The 24,158-nt window shown below is 37.9% G+C and overlaps 1 protein-coding gene across 1 annotated transcript; it reads right to left on the bottom strand.

The window, feature by feature from the left end:
• Positions 1 to 907: 907 nt before the first annotated feature.
• Positions 908 to 23,063, bottom strand: RAB38 (RAB38, member RAS oncogene family). Its single transcript, XM_039718434.1, has 3 exons — positions 22,826 to 23,063; positions 14,941 to 15,221; positions 908 to 5,220 (listed from the first exon to the last, which is right to left on the bottom strand). Exons 1-3 carry the CDS (start codon positions 23,028 to 23,030, stop codon positions 5,068 to 5,070), a joined length of 639 nt encoding a protein of 212 aa, XP_039574368.1. The 5' UTR covers positions 23,031 to 23,063; the 3' UTR covers positions 908 to 5,067.
• Positions 23,064 to 24,158: the final 1,095 nt, after the last annotated feature.

Below are 24,158 nucleotides of genomic sequence, written 5' to 3'. Positions count from 1 at the left end.
ATTCCCAAATTGTGCAGTCAAACATATTTCCTTGTTGGGAGATTCAGTTAGTGTAGCTGCAACTGTGCCACCAAGTACTGGGAATTTGCTGAGGATCTTGTAGCACCCTCAGCCAAGGGGAGTGAGAGTGTCAGGTTGCATCATTGAAAAAGTAAATGAAACCAGAATGTTAATGCTTTTGCTTTTGTGGCAGAAAAGCTGAAAACTGTAAAATAAATACTCGACCCACACTGCATGCAATCTCCTCTTTTTTTAAAATTAATAATACAATCTAATATTTCTAGGGAATAATTTAAAGTCAAGTGTTTAACACTGCTGCAGGTACCAGCTTGTCCTCACAGCTGAAGAAACATGAATTTACCATCCTCTAGACATGCAGGTGCCCATTTTTAGGCCATATTTAGGCCATTTTTGACCCATTCAGACTTTCAAGAACTGAGCCTGTGGTTACTAATGAGCCTCCAAGCTGATGATGCATCTATTTGTGAGCCAAAAATCCTGCCTGTAAAATCAAACTTTGAACTGAGGTTCTTTGAAGAGCTGGAACCATAAAAGTTGCATCTGGAATTGGATATAAAATAGGGAGAAAAGGTGGAAGGTTTCTGTCTCAGATAGGTAACCCTTTAACCAAAGTCAAACATTTACCTGGATGGTTTAAAAGAGAAGTTGTACAGAAAGTAAGCAGTTTAAATTAAATTATTAAAATGGACTTTTATATATGTCATAAATTGGCTACATATGAGGAAAGCTGAATTAGCTTATGGCTACTTGGTTGTGCCTACTTTGGCTAATGAATGAATTTTACAAATTACTCATATTCCATGTTTTGTCAGAAATACCATCTTTTATTACAACAGAACCTGCAGTCACATGCATAAATATTGGTGCAGTAAAAGATATTTTGATTGACTGTTTCCTGACAATTGACACTAAATTAATTTCTCACATCTGTTTACCAGTTTCACTTTATCCAGCTACAAAAAGTGTTTCAAGAAGTAAAACAACATTGCTGTTTAAAGGTGCACATTCTCCTTAGCTCTCTCCCTCCCCATTTTATAGAATCAGGTAGCTTAAAACAGCAAAAAAAAATCTGAAGAGTACAACAATTTAAGCTGAATGCATAAAGTACTGTTGGAACACTATTTCTGAATAGAAAAATGATTGAAAATATATTAACTAAAAAAAAGGTGTGTAAGAGTAACAAAGCCTGATTTTCAATTTCCAAATGTCTTTCTATTGAAAACTGAACCTGGTCAAATAAATTATGATCTTTCTGGAATAACTGAATAATTATCTTTCACTCCATCCATTTTCCTGTCAGCAATATGTCTATGCTGCCCAAAGTATTTAGGGTCATGAATTTTTCTTTTGTATGGAGCTTCAAGATGGAAAATGAAAGACATTCTGTCATTACTGGTGTTGCAAATGATGTCTGGGGGTGAAATTGTTCAACCACTCTTCTCTTTGAATGTTTTGGGGTGGTCTCTCATGTTCAGCACCTCCCTTGCTCATCAACGTGTGGTTTGAGGTGCTGGGACATCCAGAAGGGCGTATTTGGAGAACTAGAATGAAAATAAATTTTAATTCCACTTTGCAGTACCTTTGTCCATTTGCAAGGCAATAGAGACTCATTGTTCATTAGTTATTGCAAACAGAAAGGGAAAATGTTTAATTTTGAAATGGATGTGTGCTTAAGATGCCTGGTCCCTGGTGACCAGCAAAGAGGACATAGCACAGAGTGCATCAAAAACCTAAGGAAATCCAAGCTGTTAGGGACTGACACAGTATAATTAAACTTTACATTTCCTGAAAGGGTATTGGCACAAACTGAACTCATTAATTCTAAATTAAAGCTTTTATTCTGGCCTGCCTACAACAACATCCTCCTCTAAAAAGGCTCTGTTTGCTAGATATTCAGGTTGCATTCACACATTTATTGTGTATTGGAAAAAGACTTGACAGATTTTTATCACTTTAGTACAAATAAAAATGAACATATGTAATTATGTAACCTCCTAAGAAGGCCTGATTCTTTGTGATATTCTTCTAAGTCTCATGGTGTAAATATGTATGACTTTAGAACTTATATTCTGTATAGTCCTTAGTCTAACAGTTGGCCACACTTTGTCCTCCATCTACCAGAAATGGAAAATCTGCCCAAGAGGTGACTGCAGTGGAACCTGACATGACAGAAACATTATGGAACAGATAATGACCCCATACTTTAAAGCTGGTTTATACAATATAGTGCGGAACAAAAATATCTCTATATGTCATTTAAGTGTTTTATTTATGCAGGGTTGTTTTAATTACTGTTATACCAGATCTTTAGCCATAGTTCTCAAAGTCTTGTGGAATTTCCCATTATGCTTAGTGAGTATTGCTAGAAGCCACCAAATAAAGGTGATATGAAGATAAGCAAAACACATTAGGAACTGCTTGGTTTGTTGCGAGTTGGGCATAAAAGCATTTTTGGATGACATTTCCTCTGTTTCACCTGACACCCACAGATTCATAAGTGAAGTATGGTGCTCAACTCATGAAAAATTAGTCCTTTAGAAGCTATCTGAAATATCTAGTTCCTTGTATTCTCCACAGTGTTTGCTCAGGATATGAATTGTTATCCTTAATAAGGCGCCCATATGACTTGATTTAAATGATGCTTTAAATTTGAAATAACTGATGTGGTACTAGCTCTGAATTGCAGCTTTGTTGCTGAGATTATTAAACTAGTGCCATGACATCTGTGCAGCCACAGTTTCCGTTTGCAGACCATCTGCAGCCAGTCTGATCAGCCCATGCAGTCACACGTTGCTTTATAACCTTGACCAGCTTAACTGAGGTGGAATAATTAAAGCTAATTTTTGTAGCACAGGCAAGCCTTTGATAAATTTACAACACTAAGGCTTTACAGCACCATGTATTTATGCTAGGGGGCACTCATATTTCGTTCTGAGCAGTATCAGAACTTGGCATTTGTAGAACATGTATCCCCAAAGCAAGGTGCCAGCAGTAACTTTCAGGGAGTGCTGTGAGGTAGGTGTGTACATAGGTCCCTGTTTTACAGATGAGGAAACCGAGGCAGGATGCTCAAGGTATTTGATACAGCTCACAGCAGGAGTTAAAGAATGTTTAACACAGGTATTAAAGGATGACACAGCATCCAAGACAACTTGAAAATTACTCTCAAAAAAGTCAGCTCATTATATATAAGTAACCATATATCTATGTCTGTGCAGATTAATTCTGGATGTGAATTTTTATTTTTAAAATTAGAGACCTTACTTCTTATTCCAAAATTCTGTGAGAAGAATAAAGGGCTTTAGGAAGAGCACATAAAGAGCTATATCTCTGTCCCTGGCTCTCCAGGGAGAGAAACATAGCACTTGTCTGCAGTGCCTATATAGTAACAGAGCATTTAGTGACAGAGGCACAAAGTCATAGAATCATTTAGATTGGAAAAGAACTTTGAGTCCAAACATACACCATACATTGCCACTTTTACAGGCACATGAACTACATAGGTCCCACAGTATAAAGTCAGCTTGAGGAATTTTTTTTCATTTTTTTTTTTAAATTTTTCCTATGCAGCAGTTATTCACTAGACTGAGAATTTCACTCCTTCATTTCCAGCTAAGTGTTCAGTGGAGTATTGCAATGACACCTGCAAACATAAGGCACCATGTGATTTTGTCTCCTCCCTTCCATGCTGTTACACCTCTCTAAGAAGAGGAACTCATCTGTGAACTCAGCTCCTGCAACTGAGAGTTCACAGCTTAGGAAGGAAAAGTCTGAACAGAAAATGCAAGTGATTTGTTTATGGCAGGATAAAGGCAAAGTTTGTGTTGAAGGGGCTTACAGCCAGATGTCAAGACTTCTTGTCTAGACACACTTCTCTGAATGACTCCACCAACATGCATTTTTTGTGAGATGCTGAAAATCAGCAATTTCATTTCCACAGTATGGCTCAATAAATTCTTCACATCTTCCAGAAGTGTCTCATAAGACTGTTTCATTTTGCTTGCTTCCTGTGATGATTCATATACATTTTAGAAGAATGTTTTTAGAAAGCAAATACCCTTCTACTCAACACAGATGGATTCCTGAAAAGTTCTGCTGGTATCTTAGAGTGTGGATAGTGAATTTTCCCATGAGAATCAACACAATGAAGAGATGCATGTTAGGACTTATAGAATACACACAGTTTAAACACTTGGGGATATCTGTGGCATGAGGGATGAAAGGCAGGGAAAAAGTCAATATGGACTTTCCAGAGGAAATTCTGGCTTTATGGAATAGATAACCCTTTCAGAAAACCCTGATCTTCTTCACCAGGAGGCTGCACCCCTGATTGCCTCTTTTGTCACCCCTCACCCTTGATTTGTTTTATTTTGCTTCATCTAAGATAAGGCTATCACCTATGAGAATGCAACTCCTCAGAAAGAGGGAGCCAATCCTTCATCAGTCTCAGAAGCTCAGATCTTCTGGAGAGCTGAATGATGTGAAATGTTCCTGCATGTTCAGTCCTGTCACTACATCCAGGAGACTGAACTTGCAAGGGGAATATTTAACTGTAAGCATTCTTGGTGTCTCTTTCTGAACAGCTCAATTTTCATCTTCATCATAATCTTCCTTATATGAAAAAAAATAATTCAAGTTTGAGGGGTGACAGAGCACAATGATGACCTTTGCCTGGTCAAGGTATTGCAAAAACAACCTGGAAATCAATGGACAAGTAGGGTGCTGCTGCAGTCCCATCACTAATACGAATTTTCAAAAACCACATGTCAAAGAAATAGGTTTTGATATCACTGGTGCTATCCAAATAGGAAAACACAGCCATCACCATGAGTCTTACTTGACCAATAGCAATAGAGAGTTTTGAATAGTTGCTATCAACGAATACCTCATAATAAATTTTAGCTGAAAAAAAAGAGAGAAAAATTTAAATATATTTTTGAGAAAATTACAATCTGCTTAGGGACAATGTGGGCAGGCTGGTTTTGTTGAATAAAGTATAAATTGTGAATCATAGTTGTTCAGCTCTTGTAATAGTCTGGAAGTCTCTTAGGATTTAAAGCAAGCTGAACAACTGACAATCTTGGAGGAATTCAAGTGTGGTTTTACAATATCTGGTTCAACCGACTGAACTGGATCACTCTCACTAGCAATTATGTGTTTCACCAAGCATCTGGAAGCTTCATTGATGTTTATATTTTCCTGCAAATGAAAGAGAAAGAGAGGTTGATTAGTAAATAATAATAAAAACATGCTGCATATTTCCTGTGCATAATTAAACTTTTCTCTCAGCAACATCAAAACTTTACTTACCATAATAAACAGTTTTCAAAGATTGACTGTGTTAAATAGTGTTTACTGGAGTTTTGAAGTTGGTTAAGTTTTATATATATTATTATTCATATATCTTTTAAAATGTATGCAGAACTGATTTTAAATTACCTTAATCTTTTGGTGATTTGATTGCTTCAACAAACTAAAAAAACAAATGCCAGAGGGGTGTTGAAAATCACTGCCTGAAGTAAAGCTCCAAAGACCATATTTCACTGCTTGAATAATAGTTACTAATTTCCAAATAGTTAATTACCTACCAGTAATTACAGCCATGCATTGCACTTATTTTTTGAAGCTTTTCCCACAATTTCAAGAAGACTTTTGTATGCAGTGCTCACAATGAAACCTGTGATGGACCAGTATCATTGAATAAATGATACAATCTCAAATTACTCACAAAACAGTAAAACAGTTCTGTATGATTTGATGTCCTCCCTTATTTCTTGTTGAGGCTGATTGCAACGCCCTTCATCTCCAATGCACTGATTCAGAAGAAATATATCACCACTGGTTTCATTTGTAGGACAGAAATCCTCACTATAGGGGTTTAAAATGAAAGCCAAAGCACATATTTTCCTACATGTGCTGATATCAACTGCACATTTAACTTGCAGCAGTTCTTACCCTGTTTGTAGAAAAAGTAAAGCTGAAACAGCTGTATGAGACACAGCACAATGCAGCACAGAAAATAAGCAGTAGTACTGAGTAAAGATTTTTTTTTTTCTTTTTTGTAAATTTGGAATGAAAATTCAGGCTTTCTGGCATAAAAGGCACTCTTCTAGTATAACTATTGGCATTGATTACTTATTTTACAAGGCAGGAGATAGAAACTTCACTGTAGCTTCAATCTTCTAGGAAATGGTATCACTCAGCCACATATATCCATATGGAAATGCATACCAGTATATAGGCATACATTTGTGTATGTGCACACACTACTCTTGCTCAGTAATGTTTTATTTGCAGCCTAAGATTACCCAGGTTTTCAAGTTGAATCTCTGAGTCATGGACTAGTTTTGATTGGAAGGGACATTTAAATGCCACCTAGTCCCAATTCTCGAGCATGTCCAGGTCCCTCTGGATGGCAATCTGGAGCCTGCTGTACTGAGGCCATAAACTAGCTATGAAAGAAAGAAATGTGTGTGTTTCAGTAGAGAAGACACATTTATAGGAAAATCAAAAGCTAAAGGAATAGATTCTTTGTCTTTTATGCTATCTCCCACTTTCCAACTAGCCACCACATGCTAGACCATGACTTTGTCCAATCCCCTTGAAAGCAATGTCAAAACTCCAAACAAATTCCACTGTCCATCCCTTTGCATCACAGTAAAGGACTGAAATCTGTGGATCTAACTGAAAATGTTAAATAGTGCAAGATTTCACGGGTTTCTTCAATGACAAACATGAAGTTAAATATTTTGTCTATAAAGAATATCAGTAAGTTGTAAACCCCCAACACTTTAGAAAAGTACATATTAATGTACATAGTAACTGTTAGAAAGTAATATGGGGTTGGGAATCGCCTCTCTACTGAGATGTTAAAATTCTGTTGTATCACATGGCTCTCTCAGACCAGACTAGAAAATTCCTCAAGTATGCACTGAAAACCCTTTTCAGAGCACTGTGAAATTTTATTTTAAAAAAACCCCTAGACAATGAAAATTAACTCTCAGCATTGCTTGGAAAACTGAAGCCAAAACAGGATTGTTAAATGCACAAAAACAGAAATGTAAAAACTTTTTGTATTGTGTTTACTGATGGACTGGTGAGCATTTAATTTGCCCATGTGCTGCTTCTGTGTTGAAATGACAGCATGAGATTATTCAATAAATTCTTAGGGACTATCTAAGATTCTGACCAAACTGATTAATGTTCAGATATATTAACAGCAGCCATCTTTGTCAGAGGCTACCATTTTACAGGCTACCAATGGGGAAGGGGGAAGGAACCGAGGCCACAATAACATAAAATGGGTATATGTGGACATCCCTCATCCCTGCTGGTGACAGATGAAAATCCATGTGGCAGACATGAGCCTAAAAATGCAGAAGAAAAAAATTCTCCAGCCACTACACAAACAAGAAAAAAAAAAAAAAGAGGGAAGGAATAACAAGGTCTAGAGAGGCAATTTCTCATTTTAAACATTTATATGAACTGTTTAAGCTGTGTGGATGACAATTTCAGTTGGGGTACAAGGGGAGGAAGAGGAAGGGTGACCCTGACAGACAGAAGAGCCAGTTTTGAGTTTGTGTCTAGCTCCAGCCTGCTCCCATGGTTCAGATGACAACTGGCACACAGTATGGATGAGAAGTAATGTTAAGTCACCTGCTGCAAGGAGCCTGTGGTCATGCCAACAGAGCAACTCCTGCTGTCCCAGATCCCTGCCTTGACCACTTTTTTTCTGATTCCTTTCCTTTCTGATGCTACTGCTGCCTTTTGTTACAACCTCAATCCTGTGGCATCCTAGACCTGCAGATCAGACATTTCTGTATTCTGGTCTGACTAATGAAATATTGATTCCTCCATCTCTCCTCCTATAGTGTGTTTTGCAAAAGAAAAATCTATTCTGCTAGGTGGTGAAAAAGCTACAGACAGTAGAAGTGATCTGCTATCCAAACACAGACATCCAGAGGCCTGGTGATTTTAGGGCCCATGAAGAGAGGCAATCAAGGGGAGGAAAGAGAAAACAGAGAAAGTGAAAATCCATTCAAACACAAAGAAACAAACAATTGGGGCGTAAGATTGGACAGAGAGGAATAATCACAGACACCCTACTAATGGTATTGAGACATGGAAATTGCCTCAATTATACCTGAAAATAAAATTAATTATGTTTCAAAAAAGCAAGAAAATATAGGTGAGACAGTGGAGTGAAAAAATATCTTTCAGTGGGTCTCTATGTTGAAATGCCATAACTGTCACGTCCCATATGGCTTTGTCCTACAGAAGAACATCACAGAAATTGTGATGATTGCTGAAGTTCAGACTTTTTTTCTCTCTTCTCTTCTCTTCTCTTCTCTTCTCTTCTCTTCTCTTCTCTTCTCTTCTCTTCCACCTGTAGTGCTTGCTATCCAGCCTCCTCTGAGGCAGTTTTACCTTCACATTCTCCAAACACAGGAGACACTGTCTCCCAGCACTGCATCTGTGATGTGTTTATCTGGACAGCAGCTTTCTGTGATAGGGAACTGCTGCTAGGCACATATGTCAAAAGGAGAAAATGCAGAGCCACATGAATCCTAGAAAGTGGGAGTTAGCATAGGATGAAGTCTTCACATGATAAGGTAAGAATGCAACACTTTCCTGTCTCAAGAAAAGCTCTTTCCCAAGAGAGTGCCTTTACTTCAAGGCCAAAAAGTATCTTACCCACATTAGGGTGTCTTTATCAGCGTGTTCCTGATTCAGCATGCCAGCCCTTATAAAAGTCTTTCCTAAGCACTGTGCCTTGCCCTGTCCCCTGAGGTTCCTACCTCATTTCTGTGTGGCTCAGTAAGCCCCAGCACTTGATTCACTATCCCAGTCAGTGCAAGAGCTGAGCTGTGAATCCATCCCTAAGTGATTTATCCTGCAACAACCTGCCAAAATCTGCCAGAGCAAGGACCTGAACCCTACTTCTGTGACAATGCCTGCCTGACTACTTGTGCGAGTCTTTCTCCTGGCCTCATCAAGAAGGAATGGAAAGTGAAAATCAGAACACGTTACTCTTTATTCTATTGCCAAACAAAACAAGGCAAAGAAAATAACTCTGACTGATCTCAGAAATCCAGAAAGGAACACTGGAGGACATAAACGAAATTAGCGTTTGCTTTGTAGATCAATCTTATTAAAACACATCCTGTCAAAGGGCACTTTTATGGAAGGGATAGCAACTGAGCACAGGGAAAGAGAGCTGCATTATTTAAAACACTTGAACTGATTGCTATTGGAAATAATGTCTTGTAAGCAACAATCAACTAAAGGGAAAATAAATGCATTATTGAATGTGACTCAAAGCAGTACACAAGCTCAGCAATCATTTATGCATTCTGCATTACCTTCCCCCTTATCTTCCATTTCTACTGCAGATGCAGAACATTAACATTTAGGGCATTCCTTTTTAATAAATGAAATAAGTTCCCACAGATTAGACTGGCTCTTAGCTCTTTGTAGAAGAATAAAGGCCCTGACAAATTTTAAGGGCCTGCCTCACTTTCAGATGAAAGAACTTTTTGTTGCTTTACCATGCACATATCTTAGATTTGACTATCTGGTTGTTTTCTGATGGAAAGCTTTTCCCTTTTCATATGGACAGTTTTTTCCTCTTACTGATTCTGATGCTTCTGAGCCTTACCTTGAAACCCTGGGTGAAGAACAGTGTGTATGCAGGCACAGAGCGCTTGGGAGCTCTAAATCAGTGCTGCCTAGAGACATGACCTTAGACTACTACTGCAGTTGAAGGAAATTGACTTCCCATAAGCAAACATTTACAAATTGTGAAATATTCAGGTATTAGATGAGGGCCTAGTGAGAAGCTCATAGCTTCCACATTTCATTTCCACACTGCACTAAAATCCAGGAGCAAGGAAATTACTTGAAAGATGCTTTAACCTGCACTCCCCTGGAGCTAGCACTCTGAGGGAATGGCTCCACATGCTCCCTTAGCAGAACTCACTGTAAACTGCTGGAAACAGAGCCTTATTAAGATGGTGTGCTGTACTCCTGCAGTGGTGTTTCTAAGAAAATCCAGCCAAACAAGTTAAAAGCCATCTGGATGTACGAACATGAAATTCATAGACATGAACTGCTGTGACTGCAATTCTGAGAACAAGATCATTTCTGTGCCTGAATTCTTACATCTGGTTGTATATCCTGCAACAAAATTATGTCACTTAATGACTTTCTGATTTCAACAATTTTGTGTTTCTCTAAATTTCAGATTTGGGACAGCACTAAATAATGCATTTCATAAAAGTGATCCAGAGAGCTACAAGACAGCTCTAATACCCATAGGATAATCTGAATCAACTTCTTTTAATTACAGGAAACAAACTCTGCAGAGGACTCTGTGCAGAGTGATTGTACATCTAAAATGAAATTTCCTGCCTTAAGTGTCAGCTTTATTTCTTGCTTTATGTCAGAATCTGAAATATTTTCTAAGACTGTACCATGAGATTGGTTAGACCTTTTTTGAGTGAATCAAAAAGACAATCTAGGGAGCCACACATCCCTAACTGGGTCTGGAAGTCTCAAATGGATTGCTTGGATTTAAGTTACCAGATCAGCAGATTAGTTTATAGTGCCAGCTTAATTCAAATACATGTCCATGTTTTTCTTTATGGAAATCAGAACTGCTGATCCAGTTCCTCTGCAAATCTACTGCATAGCTTGCTTTTTCCATCTTTCATAATAATTGTCCAGTCAAAAGAACTGAAGAATCTGTGATTTAAACAAGGGCTAGTAGAGCTTGGATTATTAAAAAAATTTGCTGGTAGGTTAGGAAGAATTAATGTCTTTGCTTTTTGAAAGAAAGACTGAAACAGAGGAGAGAATGACTTTCTGAAGGTAACACAGCAATGGCAAAGAGGACTTTTGATTGGTAGTCCAGCATTTGGACCCTGTAAGGGGGTTGGAACTAGATGATTTTTAAGGTCTCTTGCAACACAACTCATTCTGAATCTATGGTGACACACCATGGACTGCCTGTCAAAGAGCAGCTGAATAAAGGACATCTTATTTTCCACATTTCTTAGAGGCAGAACTATAACACTGTCCTGGTTGCAATAGGATGTATCCAAATAGCCCAGAGACTCCAACTGCTCTCCACCTCCAGAGCACAATGCTCAGGAGACAAGGAGCCATGTGCTTAACCTAGTTTTGTAAGGATCTGAAGAGCACAGCAACCAGCCTTTCTGGGCAATTTGGACGAAACACTTTTAATCTAGTTCTATATTGCTGACAGAAGAATTACAGCAGGGAAAAGAGGAACTCAGGCATAATAACAGCACAGCCATGGCCAGTTGTAAGGTATTTCAAGTTATTTCTGAATTAGGTACTTTCAAGCACATTTAGTTTTGCCTGACTTGTCTGTTTCGTTGCACAAGTTCAATTTTCATTATAAAGTGATAATAAGCTTAAAATTGCTCCTTTTCTAATCCAAGTCAAAAGCTCACTTCTTTGAACTAGGCATGGTGGTGAAAACAGTTTAAAAGCTTGGAAATGTGAGCGGACTCTCAGCTGCTCTGGCCACGTGCTGGATAATTTAATGTGTGACAGGAAGAAGAAATTTCATTCCTTTAAAAGAATGATTCTTTCACAATAGTTGCGGTCATTAAATTTATTAAAGAATTTACTATTAACAGTTATTTGGTGACTATGTAGGGATGTGCCTCTTAGACTGCAATCAATATGGGTGAAGCAAATATACAGATATAAAAGACACCAGGCTCACCACCGGATATATGGCAACAGTGGAACTTGTGACTACACTGTGAGGTGGTGTTGCCCAATAAGGCCTTTCTCACATGGAAAACTATCCAAACAAAATATTCTGTCTTTGTAGGGAGAAGACTGAAAGAGGACTATTTCCTTCAGATTAATGTAAGAATCAAAAATAATATATAAGACTGCATTAGGTGGTTGAAATATTTTGTATTGGAGCTCTTAGCTTGCAAAAATAGCGCCAGGAAATAATACAGTGATTTTTTTTGGTGTAATCTTCCAGTGAACAGACAAAAGCTTAAAACCATTGACAGCTTGAAATATGGTAGGTACATATATAACATGCTACTTTCTGCAAGGCAACCAGAACAAAAATATATTCTTTTTACAAGTAATCACCTTTGTTTTCCCAAAATGCATAAATCATATTCAGTTTGCTCTCAAGGCTTTAACATTTCCAAGCACATCTCCAGAAAACCTCTGGAGATCTAATTATTCCAGGGTACCACAAAAAGAGACTTATTACTTATTTGAACTGCTAAAACTGATAGCTGCAATATGATGACTCTGTCCATGCTATTCTGTTTCAAAATAGTTTCTGTTCTTTGTAGCAAACACAGTTAGATGGTGTTTTTGTTGTTGTTGTTGTTGTTTTTTTGTTTGTTTGTTTGTTTGTTTTTCTCAGACCCAAGTTCAATTACTTATGATGTCCTAGGCTGAAAGAATACCAGGTATGTACAATATCCAGAATTCTAAAATACTAGTAATATTAACTTTTGTTTAGAAAGAAAGTGTAAAGTTTAGTTTAGAACTTAGATCAAGTGGGGAAATTATTTTGATCTAACTTAGTTTAAATGTTGTGATTCTACCACCTTTACTGGAATGACTTTCTGCATAGTTTTAAAGTCAGAAGCCTCCAATTCTGGATGGGAATTGTGTGTGGATTGCAGAACAACAGGTCATATCCTCTGGTGTATAGCAGTAGAGAATATTCTAGTAACAGCTGTATGCCCTCAACTCTCATCATTCCCTTCAGAGTGGCTTTTGAAAGCAAGTCCTGTCATAGCTGGATTTTTTTCCCTGTTCCTACATGATTGCATTGTTAATCTGGGGACTGCTTGGCTTTTGAAGTTAAATAGCATAAGAAGAATCTAGATATTTACCATATATAAAATAAGAGAAATTCTTAATTCTATGCAGCTTGGAGAAACTTGGAAAATTTCCTCTGTTATTACTTTAAAAAAAAATTATGGCCTCTATACATATTTTATACTTCCATAGTTCTGCCCCAGACTGACTCCATCATCATCATAAAATCTCTCTGCTATCTTTGAAATAGTTTGCATATTCATTTTCTGTCATGATCTGCAATGGCCCTTGACACAATAAAGTGGCTGCCCTTTTTGAGTGGTGTACATGTGCTTGCTGGGGACTGATGTATGGAATTCATGGTACAGATTCCATTCTCATAGTAAAATGTAGTTTATCATAAAGTAGGACACTGGATTCTCTTGACCTCAGTCATCACAAATCAGGAGATGAACCACAGACCTGAATACAAACCAGGTGCTGCACATGAAGGAATAGAAAATACTCTGTTGTGGAGCAAGATAGTTTACACACTTACCTAGACCAAAATGTCTCCCTATAAATGGCATCTTAAGAAACAGTGGCTGGATTAGAGACCCATTCAGTAGAGAAGCAAAGGCATTAATTACAAAGACACAGAATCATAGAATGGTTTGGGTTGGAATGGGCGTCTTCAAGTCATCTTGTCTAACCTGCCTGCCAAGGCTGGGACATCCTCATCTAGATTGGGTTGCTCAGAGCCAAATCCAATATAGCCTTGAATGTTTCCAGGGATGGAGCATCCACCATGTTTGGGCAACTTGTTCCAGTGTTTCAGCATCCTTTGTCAGAAAAAAAGATTTCTTATCTCTAGTGTAAGTCTACCTTCTTTTAGTTTAGAACCACTACCCCTTATCCTATGACAACAGGCTCTTATGATAGGTTTGTTCCCATCTTTGTTATAAGCCCCCTTAAGTACTGAAAAGCTACAATCTCAGCTCAGAGTTCATGCAATGTTTGAGGCGGTCTGGGATATGCTGCTATTCCTCTGCTGTTACTTCTGCTGATTATTAGTGAAACATCTTTTAAATATTAATGCTTAAAGAAGGTGCCAAGACCAGAAAAGTAAAATATGAATATACACCCTAAAAGTTCTTAAGTACCTTACATAAAATGTTGAAAAGGAATTAAGCAACCAAATGCAGCATTTTGGCTTCCAGACTACTAGAAATGTAGGTTAAACCAGAACCAAACTGTTTACATTTCAAACATCCCGAAGTTCCCCAAGGCTGTCAATGATAACACCAGCTTTCATAATAGGAGGATACAATCAACACAATATCCACAGAATTGTTGTGTTCAAATCAATATTTCACATGCCAGCTTCCAAATCCTGCGTGAACTGAAATTATCTGAGACATCTCAAATTGATCTACAGTACCAATGTACTTTCGGCCTTCGTAATTTGAAAGCCTGAGTGCCCTTTCTGATTTTTATCTCAATATTCCAGACACTCAGGAAATCTGTACCAAGGCAAAGAATTGAACCTCAGAGCAGCTCATTCAGCACTTTGACCATTGATATTTCCTTCCTCCCCAGATATGTAATTTTTTGAAAAGGCTTTTGAGAATGAGAGCTTATAACAGTGAACATTGTACAAGCACTACAATAGACTGATTTTATTTGTGGACTCTAAGGCAATGCAGCTATTGTCTCAAATCAGCATTTCTCAGGCAAAGTGGTTATATAAATATTTAGAGATAACAGTCAATGTTAAGAATTATGAAAAACATCTTCATATTATTCACAAGAGAGAGCTTTTATGCCTTGCCTAAGATCATCCTCCTCCCCAGGCTATTGAGCAGTAACCTGTTGACTGGGTACATACTTTAGTGCTGGCCTATCATATCACAGCAGCTGCACTTCAGAATGTTGCAATAAAAGACCTAAAAGAAATAGAATTGCATACTATATATTTACAAATTTATCTTTAATTAATACTACCTAGAGAGGAGCTTTTCAAGGTGTATGTTTAGACCAAATGAACTATTTTAGGAAATGATTTCTCTGTCCTTAGAAACTTTTGAAAATAAACGGAAACATTACCTTGGCTGATGTTTCAAACCAGCCCACGAAACCATTCTCTTTGCAGAACTGATCCATCTTGATGCCGTTGTTCATAAGAACATCTATTCCCTGGTCACATTTATTTGCTAATAGGACTGCTGGAACAGGTTTGCCATTTGGAAGAACCAACTTAGAGTCCAAATCCTCTTTCCATTTTGTCACTGCTTCAAACGTCGCAGGTCTTGTAACATCAAAGACAATAAATGCCCCCATAGCCTCTCTGTAATACACCCTGGTCATGTTTCCAAATCTTTCCTGTCCTGTAATGAAGAAAGTAGGAAAGAAAAAAAAAACATTAGCTTGTAAAAATCAGTGCTTCCAGTCTAGGTCAGTATTTCACATAGCAGGTTTTCTAAGATAACATTACTGAAGGCAGGATTTAATTTTAAAAGTCCCTGGGAAACTATTCCTTGCCTAAATAATTATAAGTACCATGCTAGAATAATTTGTATGAAAATGCAGGACAGTGTTGCATGAAAAAGAAATTTTCAAGCCAACATGCAAGGAAATTCAATGAAGTTCATTATAAGTGAATAAGTGTGATAAGTGAATAATATGGTCTTATTAGGCTACCAGATTTCTCTGTCTGTGGACAGTGCCAAGAGTCTTTGGGTCCATCATAGGACTTTCAACAACAGTCACAAAAAAATGTAGGTACCAGATAGGAAACTCCTCAGTACCATGGTGTTTTGTCTAAAACATCTAACACAACCGAATTGCTCAAGTATGAAGAGGATCCTGCATATTCTCATGCAAATTATAATAACCAGCAGTACCATAATATAGCTCTAGAGCCATACCAGGCATCAGTGTAATTACAAGTTTACTTTTATTGGCAAACTGAAACGCAGAGGTGGGGAAGGTGAATTTAAAGTTTTACAAACATGGAAAGTGCTCTAAGAAATATCACAGCAGTAGCAATATGAAGAGCTGAATTTCTCCACTGAAAAGATCTGCAAGGAGAGTTTCATACCAGTTCTGTTCAGAAGCTTCATGGTTTTATTTGCTGAACTCAAAGTGCTTTCTGGGAAAGGACAGAATTATTTGTGAGTTAACAGTACATTAGTATATTCAAACATGGACGTTTGTAAATATCTTTCATTTTATATGATTGAAAGTATGAACAAATTAACACATGACATCAGGATGTGGTATGTTGATTAGCTGTGGATTTGTTAATACATCTGCTGTTTTCATGGGAACTCTGGAAAAATACATAACACACAACTTTTTTTGAAAACAGAAAATAGATTTTCTACTAATGTCTGCAGCAGAGCTGTGATCCAAACAAGAATTATAAGCTCCTGAAACATTTCACAACAATAGGAGTTGTTAAGCAAAGCAACTCCTGTACGTGCTTCCATAGCTGGGAAAAAGTGCTATGGAAATAGAAGCATTGAATGTAGACCTGTTTCTAGCCTTATTTTCTCCACGTGAGCAATTTGGAGTAGGTTAGGAAGACAAGAAAATTGGCAGTCTGCCTCTGACCCCAGCAAGGTTATCTATGGAGAATTTGTCTGATGGAAATTTTGCTGTCAAATGTAAGGGAGGGTTGAGAAGGGAAAAGTACCAATTGTTTGGCTTCTAGACCATGCACTTGCATTTAATGGAAGTAGCACTGAACCTATTTAGGGGGTCAACACCATCAGTTTGTGACGTTTGTCTTTGGTTTTAAGCACTGTGGCAGCAAGGGCACAGTCATTCACATGGTAGAGAAACCAAAGAAGAAGCCTGTCTTCTCTAAATTCATGTCAATTTTTTCATGTTAAAGAAACACAGTGTCCTATTGATAAAGCAAGATAGGAGTAGGTTATTTCTGGGAAAGAAGAGGTCATATTCAAAATTTCTTTTGTCTATATTTTTATTCAAATGTCTTATGATTTCTATCAGTGGGCTAATCAGATGAATGGCTAAGTCATGTGCTATTCAATAATGTCCTTGTTGAGAAATTCTTTTTTCATCTGCAAGAAGGTGCCTTCCACCAAAAGCCAAGGTCTGATTAGAAACATAGCAGTGAGGTAAGCAGCAACATATACAAATAGTTTTTGATGGATATTGTATTTCACTGATGCTTTATACTTCTCATACAAAGTTCTTGAGATGCTTACTCTATAGGTGATATGAAAGCAGCTGAACTCAGGCCTCACACATATTTATTAGGACACAGATCATTGAGATTGGTGGTCACAGAACATTAATTAAATTATTCATTTGCAGCATGAAATCATTCACCATGAAGGAAGTTACTAAAAGAATAAAAGGCTCCTAAGTGGTGATCTTCTACTTAGTAGTGGCTCACAAATTTCTGGCAAATTATATGACACCGATTCTTCCTCTGGCTTCCAGCGGCTTTTTCAGATACACAGGATTTTCACTGCACAGAAAAGCCAGTGTATTTGTAAAAGTAATCTTCCTTTTCCAGGAAGATGGGGATAACCAATTTCCATCACCAACCACTTCAAAGAAAGACAAAGAATGGAGCTGCATGGTTAACTGTCTAAACTGGTTTTGAAGTGGTCTTTTTCTCCATCAGTTATAATTAATGTATCAATATACTTGACAGAAAGGCATTAGGCTGGTTTGAATGGAAAAAGAGGTGTTTTATAAATTAAAGTTTTAGTTTTATGACCTTTGCATAATGAATTTATTTAATTTAAATTGTGGAAAAAGTGATCTCAAGTATTTGTATTGAGCTTGGAGAATGAAATAATATATCTAAGGATGCAGAAGTACTCTTTTTTCCACAGATTCTTGCTTATTTGAACAAAATCCTATATTAATAGATGAGGTTCCTAAAACCTTTTATTTTAGCAGAATTGCTTGTAATAATAGGCACTGCTTGATGTATTAAAGATGTCAGAATCTGGCCTTAGGTTTTCAGCAACACAATGTCTTAGGCAGGAAATAGGCTAGAAAACAGATAAACAGATCAACCATTAGGTATTCAGTAGTATCTTGTAGGCAGCCTTGAACATTAGAATCTGCTTTACTGCAAGAGTGACAGGGGAAGATTGGTTTTGTTTTCCACTGGAAGGGTCAGAAGCTTGGGAAATATTTGATCTGGCCCACAGTATTTTACTGCATCACTTACAAGACCACTGGCATTTGGCATCAAGCCCCACAATTCCAAGGGCCTTTGCCCACTGAGATGGTGCTTTATGTTTGGATTATTGGCCCTAAATTAGATTAAAAAATTAACTGGGAGTACTGAAGGTTAGGATCCCTTTGTAGTTGGAGACTGAGCAGAAATGTCTAATTGTTAATTCAGATGAATCCTACTCTACTTGGAAGCAAACCCAGTGAGACCAAGGTGATAAAGCAGCAAGATTCCTACTAAAGGGAAGCACTCCCTGTCTGAAGGGCAGCTGCCTGCACATTTATTCTAATCTCAGTGGCATCTCTGCAGCAGGCAAATCTATCCGTTCATGGGTTTAAAGCAACCAACAGCTCAACTTTCATAGCTTATAAAAATTTGCGTCAAATAGATTTGTACAGTAATCTAAAATTTTCACTAACCACTATCATCTCTAAAAAAGGTATAAAAAGTAATGATAAAGGGATGAAACTCAGATAATGTCCACAATCTTGACTACAGCATCTGAAATGTGGCACAAAAGTTTAAATTAGAAATTGATTGTAACTGCCCGATGCCGAGTTTTACGATGCATTCTACTTCTTGCCACTGTCCTAAGAAACAATGCTTTTGGGAACCACCTTGCTTTACAGACTGCCTTTAGCCAACACTGAAAAGCTGGAAACTGTGGAGAAGATTTAAACATCTTTTACCTTTCACTTCAAAATATATTTCAGAATATTCACACTTGAATTCAAATAATTGCTTTTATGACTGAAGCTTAAGCAGCCCTTGAGCTGATGTTCACCACCCCAAAATGAGGAAAAGCTGGCTGTCAGCAGGATCTGGCCCACAGATTCCAGCACCAATCTCTACTGAAATAAAACCCTCACAGCAAGAGACTTATTTATGTTTGCAGAACAGTAATTTCAAGGTAACTTAGCCTAGAAATCACCATGACTATCTTATTTATTCATATGTGCTGCAATGCTTAGCAGCTGCCGAAAGCCTCAACTGCTGAGGACGTGCTGTGCCTGGCATTAGTGAACAGGTTTGCACTTACTCCCTCTGCAGCATAACAATCCTAAAAACTTTACAACTGCAGAGATACTCGTCTATATCTGTGGGAAGATTGCTGCTTCTGAAGGTGAAAGTGACCGGGAAAGGAAATGGAACTGTTCTTTCCCCAAAGCATTGATCCAACTGTTTATGAGAACCAGACTTTTAAATACAAAGCAATATCTTGTTGATAACAATGAATAACCCAGCCCACTCAAATGCAGGAGTGATAAAGAGGATGCTGAGATGGCTGTGGAAGAGGAGCAGGGAGCAGGCTCTGATGTGCTGCTCTCTGCTCTCTGATGTTCAAAGCTTCTCCCTGCAGTAAATCTATGGCTAAAGCTGGTCTTCAGAGAAATCTTTGAGCTGTTTGGTCACAAAACACAGACAGTAGCACAGAGAGCAGCCTTGCAGAGAAGGGAATAGCAAATACACCCAGATCTGCTGTCTGCAACAGCTGTTTTCTCCAGAAGCCATGTGCCAGCCTGCATCTGCAGGGCCAACCCTATCCACAGTAACCTTGTGCAAAATATGCTTCAGAGTTTCTTTAAAGCTTTCTTTCTAAGAATTTGTTAATGAATTTAAAGGATATGCACACAAAGCAGAAAAGATAAAGAAATAATGACAGAAATTGACAGAGGAGCAAGATTTAATGTTGTATTACCCATCAGTAGAGGTGATGGCAAACTTTTAATAAGAACACCAAAATGAATAATTTGTGAAACAAAATGGAATTATTGTGAAGAAATTAAAGAAAAGGAGAATTTTATCATGTATATCTCCTCCCACACTCAATACTGAACATTCAGTCACCTCAAACTTAGGCACTTCATTGAATCAGACATAAGTTCATAGATTTTAATGACAGCATGTTGTTAAAACCACCAGAACATCATATAGCATTAAGGTTAATCCTACTATTCCTGAGTAACACCCATAGTTTCAGGAAAACAGTATGTGTTAAAACCACTGTCTTAAAGTAACAACGTGTGATGCAGAGCCTACATTATCCCTGAATTAATTTTTGTAATACTTAGTTATCCTTGTTTTTTGGCATTTGTCTCTCATCTAAATAAATGCAGTTTCAGAATTTATCTGTTAGATCTTATTATAGCTTTGTTTACAAAATTAAAAAAAAAAACCACAGAAAAATATCTTACTTAAAATATCTTATTTAAAAAGGTGGCACCAGATGAAACAAATTTACTTTTTCTTCTTATGTATGTAGGGGTAAACCAGGCCAAGCTGCTTGGTCCCTCCAGAGCTGGAATGTGTCACTCCTCAAATGAAGTCACCATGCACATAAACCTTACTAATAATGTAGATAAGCTTGACACTAGTTTTACTCACAATATTTTAAAGACAATTATTTCTAGATTGTTAAACTATTTACTACCTAAGAAAAGCAAAGAGGAGTACACATATGCTTGGTACTGTGTTCACTGCCTGTATAATGGAAAGGGGAGAGGATATAAGATCTAAATATATGCATACATATACAAATATGTATTCATATATTATTACTGATATGAAATATTACCAATGTATTTGCAGAATTTGCTTCAATTCAAGGTGTCCTGCATGCTAAGCAAACATCCTTCAGCTTGGTCAGGGACTGAAAGTTTATTTCCTTACCCCAAAAGATAAGCCTGACTTGATAACAGAGAGTTCATCAAAAGAGAAAGGATGGTCTTAGACCAGAGATTTTATTTTCCTCCCTCTTCTCATTGCCTGTTTGCATTTTGCAAATGATTTTACAGGACCAGCCACAGCCAGGAGAAACCAATTCCATTCTTTCCATATTTTCAATCAGTTTTTCTTCTCTTTCATTTTTGAACCTCTTTTTCTCTCACCAGCCAGATGCCTCATGTGTGACAACTTTTATGCCTGCACCATGACCATCTAAATTCAGCACGTTGGTTTCAGAACTTGCTCTGTATGTACAGCCAGCTAAAGCTCCTTAAACAGAAGTCATTAAAGCTAAGACAGCAACTCTTTTTATTACCAACCACTGTCTTGACCTTCACAATGATGCTTTGAATTGGGCAATTCATACGAAATTTAGTGCTGTGCTGTAATTCTCTCTGTCATGTGTGATAACTCAGAAAGCATGCTAGTCATTCAGTACTACAACTAGGTGTAATTGCTTTTGCAGCCTGACTGAAAGCTACATCATATGATCCGCCAGCACATGATTAGTAGTGTAATAAATCTCTGAAACAAGGCATGCAAAATACATTCTTTAAGTACCTGATACATTCAGAATTTACTATTAAATGCTTTTTTCTCATGCAGAAACATTTTTATGGCAGTGTACATATTTGTTGTTACAATCAGCCACTGGTGAACAGTAAAATAAATGTTTACCACATTACTCTATCTTTTAATAAAGAAAACTGAGCACATATTTATTTAAAACCATAAAACCACAAGACTCCATTAGTGGGTGAAAAAGAGGAGTTTATACGTTTTACATAAAGCAGTGTTGTTGCATAAGTTTTAGTACCTCAGTGCCAAATTCAGAGCTCAGACATGAGACAGCTCAGTGCAGCAGAAAAGCACTCCCTCCACCGATAAGAATGTCAAGAATTTTTTCATTTCACCAGTTTTACCCGCTGTTGCTCCAGACTAGATCAATGGGCCCGAGTGGGCTCACAACTCAGGTCACAGGCTGGTACAATTGCCTAACACTTGATATGATATTCACATTTATTCCCTATTTAATGAAAGTAACTTCTTAATTTAATTGAGTTTTTAAATGTCTTCCTTTATGCTATAATCTGTTGTTTCAGTTGTATTTGATTCCTGCATTCACGAAATGAAAATTGATTACTTACAGCATGGGATATATGCCACTAAGGTAAACTTATTTTGTTGACAGAAACAAAAATTATTGATTTTCAGAAAGGGGGGTGGCAAAAAAAGTTGCCTGTTGAATTTGAAGCCAAGACAAAAATGTCTAAAGCATTGACAGCAACAATGTCAAATTCTGTGTGTTTTAATGATGTAACCATGTGGGGATATCTGGACTTCTTTATCTCCTTGCAGAGGGTAAATCGTCTTTTGTTTTGCTTGATGTTGGAATAAGGGTATTTAAATATGAGTAATTATATTTTTAACAACCAGAACGATTGCCAAATAGAAATATTTCTCTTTCCAAAACACGTAAGAAGTTGCTTTCATTGGACTGAAGGATGGCAGGTGTGAGAGAGAGGAAGAAGGAAGGTATTTTGATAAACTAACTTACATATATATTCTTTATTTTTTTTAACCATAAAAGTAATTTTAAACATCTTATTGAATGCCTCATTTATTCCACCAAATGAAAAAGATTTAACAGGATATTCTTGTTATTCTTCCTCCTGTCACAGAGATCTGTTAATTCGAGGAGGCAAAACTGAACATTATCAGCTGCAGGGAAAACGACTGGGGCATTTGGAGAGAGGTGTCTGAGTCCCTTAATATGTCCAAGGGCTTGGCAGAAAAATCAGCTAGCAAGCTAGCACAGGCTCCACTTTGATTCCCTAGCTTCCCTAGTTTGGGAGTCTGCAGGTTTTAGGGAATCTCCAAAATGTCAAGCTGCCCTTAAAGTTTTCTCTCCTCAATCTGCTCTCCCTCACTGCACAGGCAGTGGTGGTTCCCAGCTTTCAGATCAGTACAAATGAACCAGGGTCTGTATTTTGTATTGTTTTTCAATAGATTATGGGGCAAAGGGTTCTCCTCTGTACTCACCCGCAATATCCCAGAGCTGCAGCCGTACCACAGTCTCAGCATCCCAGTTCAGCACCTTCAAAGCAAAGTCCACGCCGATGGTGGCCCGGTAGTGGGGGGAGAAGTTCTGGTGGACATAACGCTTGATGATGCTGGTTTTGCCCACTCCCAGGTCCCCAATCACCAGCAGCTTGTAGAGGTGCTCCTTCTGGTTGTGCTTCTGCATCTTTCCTGTGGCTGCGGCTGCTCCCTGCAAACTGATTGCATGCTCTGCCCGAGGAATCCTGCCAGCCTGAGGGGAAGAGAGGGGGTGAGGGACTGGGGAGGGAAGGAAGGAGAGCAGGGTAGGTGGAGGCTCTCTCCCTTCCTACGGAAGCAGGATCACCAGGTCCAGCAGGCAGCCCTGCTGGGAGATGAAGTAAGGACGAACTGGGGGAAGGAAGTCTCCCAGAAAGTTTTGTGCGTATGTGTGTAAAGGTCAGCACGAGGTGTGTCTGGGATTAGTCTGGCTGCTAAAGGCTTTGCAGGAAAATTCATGCAACAGTCCTGTACTCTGTTTGGCTCCGTGCTGAAAGGACAGTGTTTCTGTTGTGCACTAGTTTTACGCACAGTAAATCTTGAATCCCTGCCTTGGTGATAATATATCACCCTATGCTTGTTTCCAGATGTCTTTAACATGCCAGTCACTGTAAAAAATCCCCTGAAAACTCCCTTCAGAGGTTTCTTCAGAAGTTTCATTTTTGCACTAAAGTGGAAAACTAAAACTAAAACTAAACCAGTGTGACTTCAGCTTTAGATGACATTTGGTTTTAATCTGTGTAATTAGGGTGTATGCAGTTACATCACTAGAAGTGGCAGTTATAGCAATATACAGCAGCTCTACTTGTGTCCATACTAGGAGGACTGTGCAAATTTAATTACAGCAGATACATATTTTTAAATTTTGCTACCATAATTGTGATTGTCTCTCTATACCTATTATCATGCTCCCATCTGAATGCAGCATGCAGCTTGTGCTTTGTTTTTTTCATACAACTGGACTCTAAAATGCAAAAAATGCAGGTTTATCTCACTACTCCGATAATCAGAAGTTATGAAAGCATAACAGCATTCGAGCATACAAATGCCAGTGTCTCAGCAGTCATTTGTTTTCCAAAACAAGTGACACCAAACTTGCAAACAGCTGAACCCATTTGAGTAAATCATTCCACTGACATGACTGTCCCTTTGTTTTGTATGAAGAGCACAGTGAATTTTACCTAGGCAGCTTAGCTGGAAACCTCTGCCCATTACCTACAGGTGTTTGATTCTTTTAACAGCTTTGATAGCAAACCCGCAGAATTTTAATATTTTG

This window comes from Passer montanus, unplaced genomic scaffold, assembly GCF_014805655.1.
Source record: "Passer montanus isolate IOZ18808 unplaced genomic scaffold, ASM1480565v1 scaffold4, whole genome shotgun sequence".
Classification (NCBI taxonomy): domain Eukaryota; kingdom Metazoa; phylum Chordata; class Aves; order Passeriformes; family Passeridae; genus Passer; species Passer montanus.
The sequence above is the reverse complement of the archived record's forward strand: the minus strand, read 5'-3'. Positions and strand labels throughout refer to the sequence as shown.